General features: G+C 40.8%; 1 protein-coding gene across 7 annotated transcripts in view; it reads right to left on the bottom strand.

Annotated features, from left to right (window-relative positions):
• SMG7 (SMG7 nonsense mediated mRNA decay factor) overlaps positions 1-17,182 on the bottom strand; it is a 76,227-nt gene that overhangs the window by 27,775 nt on the left and 31,270 nt on the right. For all 7 annotated transcript variants that reach the window (XM_056531871.1, XM_056531867.1, XM_056531873.1 and 4 more), the window contains exons 4-6: positions 15,168-15,300; positions 13,720-13,891; positions 3,807-3,878 (exon numbers count right to left, since the gene is read on the bottom strand). In XM_056531871.1, coding sequence (XP_056387846.1) covers positions 3,807-3,878; positions 13,720-13,891; positions 15,168-15,300 — 377 coding nt within the window. The remainder of the gene's footprint in view (positions 1-3,806; positions 3,879-13,719; positions 13,892-15,167; positions 15,301-17,182) is intronic.

Raw genomic sequence — 17,182 nt, forward strand, 5'->3', positions numbered from 1 at the left:
CTATACTGTATACTGGTATGCTTCAGGTTAAAAAAAATAAAAAAATTTAACAGGTGTATATTGTGAAATGTCATATTATAAGGAGTCCTGCAATATATGAAAAGTTTTTAACAACGACAGTGCCTCTTTAAGGCTCCTTTCACACTGAGCATTCATCCGTTATTAAACATCCGTTTTCTGTGTAAAAACAAATGTATAATAACGGAGGAAATAACGGGTGCTAACAGCTGAATATTTATCCGTTATGACCCATTATAACATCCCTCATGTAAGGCCGTTTTAACACCTCTGCCTACAGACTCCCACAGCTGGGACTACTACTACTCCCATCATGGAACAGACTTCTATTCATGATGTGAATAGTAGTTCCCCGGCGCTACGTTAGTGTTTGTACTACAACCCCCATCATGGAACTGACTGTTCCATGATGGGGGTTGTAGTAGAGAGGCTGAGGGATTGATCACACTGGGTCTCACTTCTGAGACCCAATGCGATTAGAAGTTATTAAACAGGGGAGCGGGTGGCAGCCCTGAATGGTCAGTACTGATGAGTCATTCAGGGCTCCAGGCGGGGTTTTCAAATAGAAGCGCTGCGGTGGGAAAAGATATAGAGTATCTGTGGGGGGGGGGGGATGGGTATATATCTTGTCTTGCCTCCACAGTGCTTCTATATATCTTGCCCCCCGCAGCACATTTATATATGTTCCCCCCGCAGCGCTATCATAAGCCCCTGGCAGCGTTATGAATGAAAAGCACCCCCCCCAGCGATTCTATATATCTTTCCCCATCACAGCGCTTCTATTTGAAAACCCTGCCGGGGGCCCTGAATGGCTCCTCAGCGACGGCAATTCAGGGCTCCCGGAGGGTAATAAAAAAAAATTTAAAAAGTAACTACATCGTACATTGCAGTGGAGCGCAGAATACCGCCCGCTCCCCTGTTTAATACCTTCTAATCGCATCAGGTCTCAGAAGTGAGAGCCGGTGCGATCTATCCCTCAGCCCCTTTACTACAACCTCCATCATGGAACAGAGTCTGTTCCAAGATGGGGGTTGTACTACAAACACTAATGTAGCCTCCCCAGTCACCGGCAGACTCCCGCAGCCGGGGAATTACTACTCCCATCATGGAAACAAGTCTGTTCCATGATGGGAGTAGTAGTAGTCCCTCAGCACTGCAGGAGTCTGCTGATGTCACCTCTTCTGAGCATGCTCAGAAGTAATAACAGATACTATAAACCAGTTGCAAACGGATGACATAAAGGCTCATCCGTTTGCCATAGACTTCAATGTTAAATAACGGCCGTTAATTTACCAGTTTCTTGAATGGGATTTTGTAACGGACATTTATAACGGATCTTTTAACGGATGAATTTTATAGTGTGAAAGCAGCCTAAAAATCTTAATCCTTCCAGTACTTATCAGCTGCTGTATATGATCCAGAGGAAGTTCTTTTCTTTTTGAATTTATTTTCTTTCTGACCACAGTGCTCTCTGTTGACACCTCTGTCCATGTCAGGAACTGGAATGAGCAGGAGAGGTTCGTTATGGGGATCTACTCCTACTCTGGAGAGTTCCTAAAATGGGCAGAGGTGTCAGCAGAGAGCACTGTGGTCAGACAGAAAAGAAATTCAAAAAGAAAAGAACTTCCTCTGGATCATACAGCAGCTGATAAGTACTGGAAGGATTAAGACTTTTAAATTGAAGTCATTTACAATTCTGTTTAACTTTCTGGCACCAGTTGATTTACAAAAATTTTTTTCCCAGCGGAGTACCCCTTTAAGAGTTGTGACTGCAGGAGGTTACATATTTTGGATATGCCTTGTGGAATCCTCATCCGGAAGAGACAATGACAAAGATTTACTAAAACTGTGTAGTTGACAATGTAAACGTACAAAAGACAGTGCAAGGCGTGTTTTTACATATGGTAGTTGTATACACTTTTCAATGTTAAAACCGTATGAAGCCTTAAGAAAAAAAAACAAAAAAAAAAAAAAAAACATATTCCTTGACATCCCATTCAATACCGAACACAACTAAATGTATCCAGGTTGTGTATGGTTTTGTTCTTGTACGGTTTTTTTCCAGTGCGCAAAACTGGTCTACTATAGTTTTGGGCTTGGGTCTGTCAGTTTTTTGGGATTTTTTTGATGTTCTAAAAACTGTATACAGTTTTTATAACATTGCACTCAATGCTAAATGCATTGAGCATTAAAATACATCCAGTTGTATCAGTTTTTTGTTTCCCGTTTAGGGAATCGTACATATAAAATACGATACGGCAACCGTATATATATAAAAAAAAAAAAAATGTGATGCGAGTGGATCAGGCCGTTTGATAAACCTATTGCATTCTTAGACTGCCTCGTCTTAGTTTAGAACAAACAACAAATTCCTGTATAGTTAGCTGGTTTCATGCAGTGTAGACTGAACATACAAGCGGTAGATGCACAAGCAAGATTACGTTTATTTTCCCACAATGAAATTCGTTTCTCGACAGACAAGTAATCCGACTGGTTGCTATGCGCAATTGGTCAACTTTTTCTCTAAACTTTTAATAATTCTCCGCAAATTTTGCAGAATTGTATCGTAACTTAAAGTGTGTTATCCACACCACCAATCAGGTCCTCTGTGTGTAGTATTCAGATCAGTTCCATTAAAGTGAATGGAGCCAAGCTGTAATAGCACATAAAACCTGTATACAGGGGTGGTGTTTTTTTGGGAAAAAGGAGCTATGTTTCTCTGATCCTTCACAACCCCCTTTAAGTCTTTCCCCTTTTAAAGAAGCCACGCCCTATTTTGGACAAGGTGGGAACGTGTCTTAAATGGGTTGTCCAGAAGGAGGGTATTATTTTTCCTCCCAGGACATAGGCAGTGAATAGCATATAAAAAACTTTTACTTACCCCCTGAGCTTCAGCGGTGGCTCCGCTCCGGTCCCTGACTGTGCTCCTCCTCCACTCCAGAAATCATGACACCTTGGCCCAAAGTGACATTAGGGCCTCGAGCGTCACACTGCTTCTCATCCTATCACTGGCCGCAGCGATATCCCGCCTTGGTCAGTGATTGGCTGAGGGACAGTGTAACACTCTGGACCCTGATGTCACGATTTCTGGAGCAGAAGAAAAGCACAGCTGGGGACCAGAGCGGCTCACTGGAGCCACTGCTGGAGTGTAGAAGGTAAGTATTTTTTTTAATGCTATTCACTGCCTAAAGAATAAAAATAAACACTTCATAAACACTTCAAACACAATTCATAATAAATGTGGTGCACATTGTGCAGTCGTTCTCCGGTAATCATCTCTGGTATCTTCAGCTCCGGGCCAGACTTGGAGCATGGGTGGAGCTTAGTGACGTCACCGCAGCTCTTCTCTAGCATCGGCGCCTAGCAGAGAACAGCAGCGGTGATGTCACTAAGCTCCGCCTATGCTCCAAGTCTGGCACGGAGTTGAAGATACTGGAGAAGATTACTTGAGTACGACTGCACGGAACGGGACAAGGTACGTACCATTGTCATCAGTGTCACATGTGCTACCTGTCAGTACCTACAGGTAAGTGCAGGTGACACTGATGACAGATTTCCTTTAAATATGCCTCAATGTTTATGGCAGTTTTGTGGGATTTTATTCCTCAGAGGGCTTAGCTGTGTGCTGGGGAAATTGTGACAAATAGAGAACTCAAGTTCAAAGGATAAAACTTTACAATCTCTGTCTCTTAAAGTTCCTCATTAAGACTAAGAAAAAAAAAATTCTGGAAGTTCCCTTAAAGTTTTAAGGCTAAGGAACAACAAAACAAAAAAAAGTAATTACTCACCATTGGAAGGGACAAGTTGAGCAGCATGTCTGTAATAGGATTCAGCTTGGCTTGTCTGATTTCTATAGCGAGCTGAAAAGAGATTAAACAATAGATACGTTAAGACCATTTACTACATTCAGGAAGTTACTAGTTTATGTGTTAAAGGGAATGCATCAGATACAGATTTTCTTTCTAATTTGAGGCATATATAGGTTTCTTTTTTTCTCATCTGATTCTATTTTCTGGGGAAATGTAGATATGTGTAGCTCAACCACAGAAAAATGAGCGAGGTTAACTAAAAGCTCTCCCCCACAGAGAGATGCAGAAAAGTGAAAAAAATAGAATATTAGTCCTCAGCTCAATATCAGAAAAAAGATTAATGGAGGATGTCTGGTATCAATAATAGAGAAAAAACACAATTAGTGTATAAATGGTATTTAATAAATATTAAATAGTGCGTTCCCGCAGGGCCCTACGGTAGCGCACAATTGGTTAAAAAAGAGAAATATAAAATACAACAAGTAGTTACACTACAGAGCGAGTGTATCTATTACGGCTGACAGCCGTATAATGATACACTGGATGATACACTGGGTGATGGTATGTTAAAGTGTTACTCTAATCAGAATAATAATAGATTCAGTGTGCACAAAAAACAAAAAAAAAAAAAAAAAAAAATTAGAATAAAAATAATAATAAAACGTTCCTCCTGGAAAGAAAAATGGTTTGATAGAAAAAATGGATGATACAAGAAAAATAAGTCCTGAAAAATAGGTCCTGAAAGTGAAAAGTAGCAGTCCTGTAAATGGTGGAGTTATGACCTGTAGGATGGATCCTATAATTGGCCTAAGTAATGTCCTGCAAAAAATAATGTCCTGCAAAGAAATGTATACTGTATATGGTGATATGGAGGTCATAACTCTATACAGTATACGTTTCTTTGCAGGACATTATTTTTTGCAGGACATTACTTTAGGCCAATTATAGGATCCATCCTACAGGTCATAACTCCACCATTTACAGGACTGCTACTTTTCACTTTCAGGACCTATTTTTCAGGACTTATTTTTCTTGTATCATCCATTTTTTCTATCAAACCATTTTTCTTTCCAGGAGGAACGTTTTATTATTATTTTTATTCTAATTTTTTTTTTTTTTTTTTTTTTTTTTTTGTGCACACTGAATCTATCATTATTCTGATTAGAGTAACACTTTAACATACCATCACCCAGTGTATCATCCAGTGTATCATTATACGGCTGTCAGCCGTAATAGATACACTCGCTCTGTAGTGTAACTACTTGTTGTATTTTATATTTCTCTTTTTTAACCAATTGTGCGCTACCGTAGGGCCCTGCGGGAACGCACTATTTAATATTTATTAAATACCATTTATACACTAATTGTGTTTTTTCTCTATTATTGATACCAGACATCCTCCATTAATCTTTTTTCTGATATTGAGCTGAGGACTATGATTCTATTTTCTGATTGGTATTTTATTTTTATTTTTTTTTGGGGGGGGGGGGGGGGGGTTGCTGGCTCATCATTATGGGGCTCCATAATTTAGTGATAAGCTTAACTGCAGGACCCAGGACAGAAACTGGTGCATTCACATGAACTGCAGACATTGCTGAGCAATCCCCTTGACAGTCTAAGAGAGTTTCCCAACCTAGGGTACCTCCAGCTGTTGCAAAACTACAACTCCCAGTATGCCTGGAAAGACGAAAGCTATCCGGGCATGCTGGGAGTTGTAGTTCTGTAAAAGCTGGAGGCACCCTGGTTGGGAAACACTGGTCTATGAGGTAATTCTACAGGGAAGGGGAATGCTCATCTCTGCTGTGAATGGTGGTGGATCCAGTGTTCTATTTCTACTGGGGTCACCTTTCACTGTACTGAATTCGTAGTAGAAATATCTGCTTTGTGTCACACCTACCTGAAGAATGCCTAAACAAAACGCAGTCGAGCCACAGTAACTTCCAGCGGTGTACAGCTAGTTGCCATGGTTTCTTGGCAGATATCCAGGGAAGCATGGTAATTAGGGGTAAACTGCATGCCGTTATTGCAGCTTAGTCACACCTAGTACAAGTGCCATAAGCCACACCATATTTAAAAAAAATAAACCAATCACTCAAATAATCAGACCAGGGCCCCACCTTAAAAGGTCTTTTAATAATGTCCGGGAGCTTAGACCCCCCCCCCCCCCCCATCACGGAGAAAAAAAGGCAAAAGTGCTTAGCTAAACACTGTGCCCGTTCATTTCCAATCTGCTTTCCTTGGAGAATGGAGCAAATGGTGTATGTATTTAGAAAAGATCTATAAGACCTTCTATGAAGCTGTACACATGGCTTTACAGGAAGAGTCGAGCAGTGCTGAGCCGAAATGAATGGATGAAACCCTTTTGACCCTCCCCATAAAACTAATGACATGTCAAAAGAGTTTGTTAAAAGGATAGCTTATCTTTAAAGGAGTACTCCGGTGCACACTTTTTTCATGTTATCCAGTCCGGGCTGCAAAATAAAAGAACGCACTTTATCTTACCTGCCAACGAGCCCCCGGTGCTCCGGTACACTCCGGTACAGGTGTTCGGTCCCCGGGCTGTATTCTTCTTACTTCCTGTTAGCCCGGCACGTCACATGGAGCTTCAGCCTATCACCAGCCGCAGCGATGTCCCGCCTCGGCCAGTGATAGGCTGAAGCTCCGTGTGACGTGCCGGGCTAACAGGAAGTAAGAAGAATACAGCCCGGGGACCGAACACCTGTACCGGAGTGTACCGGAGCACCGGGGGCTCGTTGGCAGGTAAGATAAAGTGCGTTTTCTTTTATTTTGCAGCCCGGACTGGATAACATGAAAAAAGTGTGCACCGGAGTACTCTTTTAAAATGAGTCCTGTCCATAAAAGAAAAACACAAGACTGCAAAAGCAGAAAATACATTTTGAATCTTTAGATTAAGAATAAATATAAGCAGTTGAGTCACGGTTTAAGACAGTGCCTATGTTTAAAGGAGTACTCCAGTAAAAAAAAAACAAAAAAAAAACATTTTTTTAAATCAACTGGTGCCAGAAAGTTAAATAGATTTGTAAATGTCTTCTATTAAAAAAATCTTAATCCTTCTAGTACATTTTAGGGGCTGTATACTACAGAGGAAATGCTTTTCTCTTTGGATTTCTCTTCTGTCATGACCACAGTGCTCTCTGCTGACCTCTGCTGTCCATTTTAGGAACTGTCCAGAGCAGAATATGTTTGCTATGGGGATTTTCTCCTACTCTGGACAGTTCCTAAAATGGACAGAGATGTCAGCAGAGAGCACTGTGGTAGTGACATAAGAGAAATCAAAAGAAAAGCAATTCCTCTGTAGTATACAGCCCCTAATAAGTACTGGAAGGATTAAGATTTTTTTAATAGAAGTAATTTACAAATCTATTCAACTTTCTGGCACCAGGTGATAGAAGAAAAAAAAAAAAAAAAAAAAGTTTTCCACTGGAGTACCCCTTTAACCCCTTAAGGACCAGGCCAATTTTCACTGTAGGACCAGAGCGTATTTTGCACATCTGATCACTGTCACTTTAACCCCTAAAGGACATGGGGTTTTTCCGTTTTTTGCACTTTCGTTTTTTCCCTCCTTACATTTAAAAAATCATAACCCTTTCAATTTTGCACCTAAAAATCCATATGATGGCTTATTTTTGCGCCACCAATTCTACTTTGTAATGACATCAGTCATTTTACTCAAAAATCTACGGCGAAACGAAAAAAAAAAAATCATTGTGAGACTAAATTGAAAAAAAAATACGCTATTTTTGTAATTTTTGGGGATTCTGTTTCTACGCAGTAAATTTTTCGGTAAAAATGACACCTTATCTTTATTCTGTAGGTCCATACGATTAAAATGATACCCTACTTATATCGGTTTGATTTTGTCGTACTTCTGAAAAAAATCATAACTACATAAACGTATATAAATATATTAATGGCCCATACAAAAAATATGGAGAAAAACTGTTCCAGGTTAAACCCCCCAAAAGGACGAGGGGGCACTCCCTCCGTCTGGAGAAGAAAAAGTTTAGTCTCAAGGGGCGACACTCCTTCTTTACCGTGAGGACTGTGAATTTATGGAACGGTCTACCTCAGGAACTGGTCACAGCAGGAACAATTAACAGCTTTAAAACAGGATTAGATACATTCATGGAACAAAATAACATTAATGCTTATGAAGAAATATAAATTCCCATCCCTTCCCCAATATCGCGCCACACCCCTACCCCTTAATTCCCTGGTTGAACTTGATGGACATATGTCTTTTTTCGACCATACTAACTATGTAACTATGTAACTACATGCAGGAAAATTTATACATTTAAAATTGTCATCTTCTGACCCCTATAACTTATTTATTTTACTGCGTTTGGGTCGGGATGAGTGTTCATTTTTTGCGCCGTGATCTGAAGTTTTTAGCGGTACCATTTTTGTATTGATCAGACTTATTGATCACTTTTTATTCATTTTTTCATGATCTAAAAAGTGACCAAAAATACACTATTTTGGACTTTGGAATTAACGATATGTTTTTATAATTCTGACATTTCCGCACGTGGCGATACCACATATTTTTATTTACACTTTTTTTTTTTATGGGAAAAGGGGGGTTGATTCAAACTTTTATTAGGGAAGGGGTTAAATGATCTTTATTCACTTTTTTTTTTGCAGTGTTATAGCTCCCATAGGGACCTATAACACTGCACACACTGATCTTTTACATTGATCACTGGTTTCTCATAGGAAACCAGTGATTGATGATTCTGCCGCTTGACTGCTCATGCCTGGATCTCAGGCACTGAGTAGTCATTCGGCGATCGGACACCAGGAGGAAAGGTAGGAGACCCTCCTCGTGACCTGCAGCTGTTCGGGACGCCGCGATTTCGCCGCAGCGATCCCGAACAGCTCCCTGAGCTAACCGGCATGGTTTCACTTTCACTTTAGACGCAGCGTTCAACTTTGAACGCCGTGTCTAAAGAGTTAATAGCGCACGGCACCGCGATCACTGCCGCGCGCTATTAACCACGGGTCCCGGCCGTTGTTAGAGGTCCATAAGGGGTTAAGCATTAATAACTCTGGGATGCTTTTACCTTTCATTCTGATTCCAAGATTGTTTTTTCATGACATTCTACTTTATGTTAGTGGTAAAATTTTGTCGATACTTGCGTTCGGAAAAAAATTTCCAATTTTCCACAAAATTTTTAAAATCGGAATTTTTCATGGACCAGTTCAGGTTTGAAATAGATTTGAAGGGCCTTCATATTAGAAATACCCCATAAATTACCCCATTATAAAAACTGCACCCCTCAAAGTATTCAAAATCACATTTAGTAAGTGTGTTAACCCTTCAGGTGTTTCAAAGGAATGGCAGCAAAGTGAAAGAGAAAATTTAAAATCTTCATTTTTCACACTCGCATATTCTTGTAGACTCAGTTTTTGAATTTTTTACAAGGGGTAAAAGGAGAAAAATCCTCTCAATTTTCTCTTCAAAAGCCCAATGGCGCTCCTTCTCTTCTGAGCATTGTAGTGCACCCAAAGAGCACTCTACATCCACATATGGGGTATGTTCTTACTCAGGAAAAAAGCCCCCTAAAATTTGTAACCCCATTTCTTCTATTTTCCTTGTTAAAATGAAAAATTTAGGGTAACACCATTTTCCCATCCAACTTTAACGAAAATTCGTCAAACACCTGTGGGGTGTTAAAACTCACTATACCCCTTGTTCCGTTCCGTGAGGGGTGTAGTTTCCAAAATGGGGTCACATGTGGGTATTTCTTTTTTTGTATTTATGTCAGAACCGCTGTAAAATCAGCCACCCCTGTGCAAATCACCAATTTAGGCCTCAAATGTACATGGTGCGCTCTCACTTCTGAGCCTTGTAGTGCGCCCGCAGAGCATTTTACGTCCACATATGGGGTATTTCTGTACTCAGGAGAAATTGCGTTACAAGTCTTGGGGGTCTTTTTTTCCTTTTACCGCTTGTGAAAATAAAAAGTATGGGTCAACCCCAGCATGTTAGTGTAAAAAAAAAAAAAAACTTTTTACACTAACAGGCTGGTGTAGCCCCCAACTCTTTCTTTTCATAAAAGCCCCCCCAAAGTTTGTAGTGCAATTTCTCTTCCTTGAAATACGACAGGGCTCTGAAGTGAGCGCGCCATGTGCATTGAGGACTAAATTAGGGATTGCATAGGGGTGGACATATTCAACACCAGTGATTCCCAAACAGGGTGCCTCCAGCTGTTGCTAAACTCAGAGCATGCCTGGACAGTCAGTGGCTGTCCGGAAATGCTGGGAGGAGTTGCTGTTTTGCAACCGCTGGAGGCTCCGTTTTGGAAACACTGCCGTACAACACATTTTTTCGTTTTATTAAGGGGCCTATATGTAGTGTTAGTGTAGTGTAGTGTTTTTAGGGTACATTCGCACTGGCGGGCATTTACACGGAGTTTCCCGCTAGGACCCCCCTGGGCATTTGCGTGAGGTGACTGCTGATCGATAATCAGAAGTCACCCCGGTCCGGTCCGTGCCCGGCAGGCCACGAAATTCCCTAAGCTCCCTTAACTACCAGGGAGCTTAGACATACGCGTACGTCCATGGTCCTTAAGGGGTTTAAGGAGTTATCCAGAATTTTTTGAACATTTAACCTGTGTGTCCCTGATGGGCAGTTATGTATGGTATTAATTTAGTTGTATTAGGGTGCATTCGCATAGCTTTTTTTTTTTTTTTTTTTAACATAGGGTTGCCGTATACAGTTTTTCAATGTGTAAACCATATGCACCCGTATGAAAAACCATATTAATTGACATTCCATTCAAAACCGTACACAACTAGATGTATCTGGTTGTGTACAATTTTGTTCTCAGTTTTTTGGTTTTCAGTTTAGGGAAACAAAAAACTGATATGGCAACCGTACGTAAAAGAAAACAATGAATGTAGCCTTACCTGTGTTGGGTGGCTTGTGTGTTATTTTTCTATGTTCATGCGCTGGAGATTTTGCTTCCTTGTGCTCTATGAATTATTATGGTCTCAAGCCTTTTCCCTGGAGACCTGTAAAGCTCAAGAGGGGGCTTTTCTTCTTCTCGTATTCCCTGACAAGCCAGCCCCAATTACATGTGTGGCCCATCGCTGCCTCCTGCCCAGCCTGCTTTAAACGCATCGCCTGCTTTAAATGCCTCCCCCACTATCATGTGATCTCAGTACAGTCTGCAGATAGTAGGGTTGCATTCAAGACAGGCACGGCAGGACATACAGAAGACCACCAACTCCTGGGCCGAAGCCCGGAGAAACTCACACCCCTATATATAGTGTACCCCCCTATAAAATGTAACTTTAATTAATTCAAACAAAACCCTTGAAACAGTGTTTTAAAATAATCTGTGACAGCGGTGTAGTAAGTTTAGGATATTTATCCCTGGATAATTCCCTTTTTCCCGTACTAAGGATGGTGCTGCAGACACCTTTCTCTAGCACATTCACTGTGCGCAGTTAAAAATCAACACTTTGCCACCCTCAACATGTTCCGCCGTAACAACGGCGTTGTCATGAGGCTGAACATTGGCAAATGGCTTCCAGTCCCATACCGCACTTCTATTTATGTCTATTAGTGATGACTTCATCCATACTCGCCAGGCATAGCTCCTACAATAGTCTCCGTTCTAACATCTCATAGTTGTTATCAATCAGCTCATTCTGACCGCAAGTACTGCCAGGTCATTCAATTAGTACTTACCTATCACCATTCTGCTATGTCTATTTGTTGTTATCCGGTACCAATCACCGTATGTCTTCTCTCGTCACCCTCCTGTGACAGAATATACTAGCGCCGCGCATGCCCAAGTACTTTAATTCTGTGGAGGGATTCCCGTCTCTAATGAGCATGTCCCTGACTGATCGTTTGAGCGCATGCGGTAATACTTATATACGCAGTATTGTATTTTTCTCCTACTGCGCATGCCGGCTAGAACTCAGCTCATAGTGTCAGGGCCTCGCGCATGACATGGGACAGAGAAAGGGGTCTGCAGCACCATCCTTAATACGGGAAAAAGGGAATTATATCGGGATAAATATCTTAAACTTACTACAGCACTGTCACATACTATTTTAAAACACTGTTCCAAGGGTTTTATTTGAATTAATAAAAGTTAAATTTTATAGGGAGGGGTACACTATATAGGGGTGTGAGTTTCTCCAGGCTTCGGCCCAGGAGTTGGTGGTATTGTAATTAACTCCTTAAGGACTCAGCCCATTTGGGCCTTAAGGACTCAGACAATTTTATTTTTAAGTTTTCATTTTTTCCTCCTAGCCTTCAAAAAAATCATAACTCTTATATTTTCATCCACAGACTAGTATGAGGGCTTGTTTTTTGCGCAACCAGTTGTCCGATGTAATGCCATCACTCACTTTACTATAAAATGTATTGCGCAACCCCCCAAAAAAGGGACATTTTGGAAGGTTCCGTTTTCACGCCGTACAATTTATGGTAAAAATGATGTGTGTTCTTTATTCTTTGCGTCAATATGATTAAAATGATACCCATTATAAAATACTTTTCTATTACTGTTGCGCTTAAAAAAAAAAAATCGCAAAATGTTTAACCAAATTAGTACGTTTAAAATCCCTCTGTTTTGAAGAACTATAACTTTTTCATTTTTCCATATAAGCGGCGGTATGAGGGCTCATTTTTTGTGCCGTGATCTGTACTTTTTATTGATACCATATTTGCTTATATTACATTTTTAATACTTTATAAATTTTTGGGGAATAAAATGTTGTAAAAAAGCATCTATTTTGGAATTTTTTTTCATGTTTACGCCGTTCACCGTACGGTATCATCAAGATTTTATTTTAATAGTTGGGATATTTACGCATGAAGCGATACCAATTTTTTTTTTTTACACTTTTTGAGTGTGAAATAGGGAAAATGGGACAATTTAAGTTTTTATTGGGGGAGGGGGTTTTTCACATTATTTTTAACTTTTATTTTTACACTTTAATAGTCCCCATAGGAGACTATTTATAACAACCATTCAATTGCTAATACTGTTCACTGCTATGCATAGGACATAGCACTGATCAGTTTTATTGGTCATCTTCTGCTCTGGTCTGCTCAATCTCAGACCAGAGCAGAGCAGAAGACCCATGGAAGGCAGCGGAGGCAGGTGAGAGGACCTCCGGCTGCCATGCTGGATGATCAGATGGCGGCGGCAGCGCTGCGGGTGATCCGATCATCCATTCAAAGTACCGTGATGCTGCAGATGCTGTGATCTGTATTCTATATATCGCGGATGTCCACCACTATCAGCAGCCAGGACCTGCCGCCCATGACATGAGCATCGCTCCGATGCTCGCGGTTATGCATAGGACGTAAATGTACTTCCTGGTGCGTTAAGTACCAGCTCACCAGGACGTACATTTACGTCCTGCGTCGTTAAGGGGTTAATGACCCCTGACCCTCATTTGGGTCTTTTTTGTTATTTGGACATACAGAAGGGCGGTACGTCATCAGGGGGCTAGGCTTGTCAGGGTAGATGAGAGAAAACCAAGCCACCTGCGGTCAGCTTTGTCGGGAAAGGCTTGAGATGACATCCATAGTGCACAAGAAAGCAGAACCTCCAGGGGGATGAACATGCGCGCAGAAAAACAAACAAAAAAAAAAAAACACATGATATAGGTAAATAAAACCAAATTGATAATATGCATAACTTGCCATCAGGTGCACATAGTTAAAATACCCTGGATAACCCTCTTAGGCATTTATTTTCTCAACTACAACTTAGGCCAAGGAAAAGAGATGCAATAACTAAAGTAATCATAGCTGTTATCTATTCAGAATGGCAAACAGAGTGACCCACAACCCTCCTAAAGCCAAAACTTTATATAAAAAAAAAAAAAGTCTCACCGATATCTCCAAGGTGAACCAAACAGTGCTGGCAGATATAGGAGCAGGAACTGGATTGAGGTTTCACCACGGTCCCACAGTGCATCTGCTTATTGCTGATAATCCCCAGCTGAGAGGACTTCACACGGCATGGCAAATCCACATTAAACACAGTGCATAACTCCTGCAAAAGCTTTTAAAGGGAATAAAAAAAAAAAAAAAAAATTATATAAATATATATATATATATATATATACACACATACACACACACACACACACACACATACACATATATACATACACACACACACACACACACACACACACACACAAACTAAACAAATTACAAAAACTGAAATGTAAATAAAATGATACCAGTAGGGCTGTGTTTTTCAAAAAGTGTGTCTCCAGCTGTCGCAACACTACAACTCCCAGCATGGCCGGACAGCCAAAGGCTGCCCGGCCATGCTGGGAGTTGTAGTGTTGCAACAGCTGGAGAAACACTTTTTGAAAAACACTGGCGTAAGGGGAATTTACATCAATACTAAGCATTTCTGTTCTACTCCATCCAAGGGACTAAACAATTAAAGGGATGATAGTGTTGGATTGTTTAAAATGATGTAAACACACCGTGCCCCGACATCCTGTTTCCATGTATGGATTTAAAGCGCAACTGTCACCTCTGTACAGGTGCGGAGATGCAGTTACCAATGTATAGATCAGAATGTGACGTAAAAGTGGGTGCTTTTACTCACATTTGCAGCGGTCTGTAAAGGAAAATTCTTACTTTATTCTGATGCCAGGCCACAGTCGGATGGGCAGGCCGACTCCTGTAGCGGTACACCCCCTCCCCCCCTCCTCTCCGCTCCTAGCACGGAGCGCTACATGTCCTTCATTCTGATCCTGCATGATTGACTTGCAGCGCTACATGCTAGGAGCGGAGAGGAGGGGGGGAGGGGGTGTACCGCTACAGGAGTCGGCCTGCCCATTCGACTGTGGCCTGGCGTCAGAATAAAGTAAGAATTTTCCTTTACAGACTGCAGCAAATGAGGAAAAGCACCCACTTTTACGTCACATTCTGATCTATACATTGGTAACTGCATCTCCGCACCTGTGCAGAGGAGACAGTTTCATTTTAAGAGGAATCTAAACGTTTTATGGGATGCTGGACTTACTGCTTTCCGTTTCTGAAACTAACCTTGGGAAAGTTTTCACACCCAACGTCTGTGCATCCTTTTAATCACTGTATATGAGCTGGACTTTGTGATATTGAAATGTCTATAATGGGTTCAGTCAGGATTCCGTCATTTTACTGGACAAAACAGCAGTGCATACTGCGCTATTTTGTCTGGGATTTGTGCCAGAACCTACAATGAAGGCTCCGACGCAGATGTGAACAGGACCATACTCCTCTTGTATGCATATCCAATTTTATAATGTAATAAGTATTCAAATCCGCCTCCTCACCTGTGTATAGAATCCACTCGCTGCCTCCAGGAATAATGACAGATTAGCCTGGACCTCACTGCGATTCGGGTTTGCCCGGTTTTTAGCTTGACCCTGCAGCGTTGTAATTTGGTTCTTGAAGGCGTGATTCCAGCTAAATGAAGAAAAAATTAAAATAAAGTAGCTGCTGCGTAACCCACAGGGTTCACTGTTAATCTACAAATAGGGAGATGCAGAGACACGTATAGGAGTGGTATACAAAAAAGAAATTTATTTAATTTATCTATTTATTTATTTATTTATTTATTTAATTTAATTTAATTTATATATATATATATATATATATATATATATATATATATATATATATATACATATATATATATATACACACACGTGTGTGTGTCTGTGAGTGTGTGTGTCTGTGAGTGTGTGTGAGTGTGATATATATATATATATATATATATATACATATATACATACACACACACACACACACACATATACATACACACATACACACACAATAACTACTTCATTATTTACCTCCTTCTTAATTAAAATTATTTATTTTAAAAAGGAAAACTGTCAGTGTCACCACATTAACCTGCTGTTTAACCCCTTAAATACTCAGCCTATTTGGGCCTTAAAGGAGTAGTCCAGTGGTGAAAAACTTATCCCCTATCCTTAGGACAGGGGATAAGTTTGAGATAGCGGGGGTCCGACCGCTGGGGCCCCCCGCGATCTCTCTGTACGGGGGTCAGGCTCTCCGGCCAGATAGTGGGTGTCGACCCCCGCACAAAGCGGCGGCCAACACGCCCCCTCAATACATCTCAATGGCAGAGCCGGAGATTGCCGAAGGCAGCGCTTCGGCTCTGCCATAGAGTTGTATTGAGGGGGCGTGTCGACCGCGGGCTGTCGGGGCTCTGTACAGGAGATCACAGGGGGCCCCAGCGGTCGGACCCCCCACGATCTCAAACTTATCCCCTATCCTTAGGGTAGGGGATAAGTTGTTCACCACTGAGTAACCACTGGACTACTCCTTTAAGGACTCAGCAAATTTTACTTTTACATTTTCATTTTTTTCCTCCTTGCCTTCAAAAAACTATAACTCTTATATTTTCATCCACAGACTAGCATGAGGGCTTGTTTTTTGCGCAACCAGTTGTCTGTTGTAATGCCATCACTCACTTTACCATAAAATGTATGGCGCAACCAAAAAAATACTATTTGCGTTGGGAAATTAAAAAGAAAACCTAAATTTTGCAAATTTTTTAGGGTTTCGTTTTCACGACGTACAATTTACGGTAAAAATGACGTGTTCTTTATTCTTTGGGTCAATACGATTAAAATTATACCCATTATAACATACGTTTCTATTACTGTTGCACTAAAAAAAAAAAAAAAAAAAAAAATAGAACTGTAACCAAATGAGTACGTTTAAAATCCCCCTATTTTGAAGGCCTATAACTTTTTCATTTTTCCGTATAAGGGCTCATTTTGTGCGCCGTGATCTGTACTTTTTATTGATTATATAAAACTTTAATACATTTTTTTTTAATTTTTTGGGGGGGAATAATGTTATACGCACGCGTTTTTTTTTTATTTAATTTTTTTTTTTTTTTTTTTTTTTTTTTACACTTTTTTGGGGTGAAATAGGGAAAATGGGACAATTTACGTTTTTATTGGGGAGGGGGTTTTTCACTTTTAATTTTTACTTTTAATTTTCACACTTTATCTGTATTGATCATGGAATCTGAGGGGTTAATGGCGGACATGCGCTCTTATCGCAGATGTCCGCCATTACCGGCGGGTCCCTGGCTGCTATCAGCACCCGGGACCTGCCGCACATGACCCGAGCATCACTCCGATGCTCGCTGTTATGTATAGGATGTAAATGTCCGATCTGTGGTCCCATTGTCCCAGTATCTTCATCTATACGCTCCGTTCGGCTTGGGACATCACCACTGCTGTTTCTCTAGGACTGCTCGCAGCAGGGCCCAGCAGATAAATAACAGCTTTGACGTCACAAAGCC

Source organism: Hyla sarda, chromosome 7 (assembly GCF_029499605.1).
Source record: "Hyla sarda isolate aHylSar1 chromosome 7, aHylSar1.hap1, whole genome shotgun sequence".
In the NCBI taxonomy this organism is placed as follows: Eukaryota; Metazoa; Chordata; class Amphibia; order Anura; family Hylidae; genus Hyla; species Hyla sarda.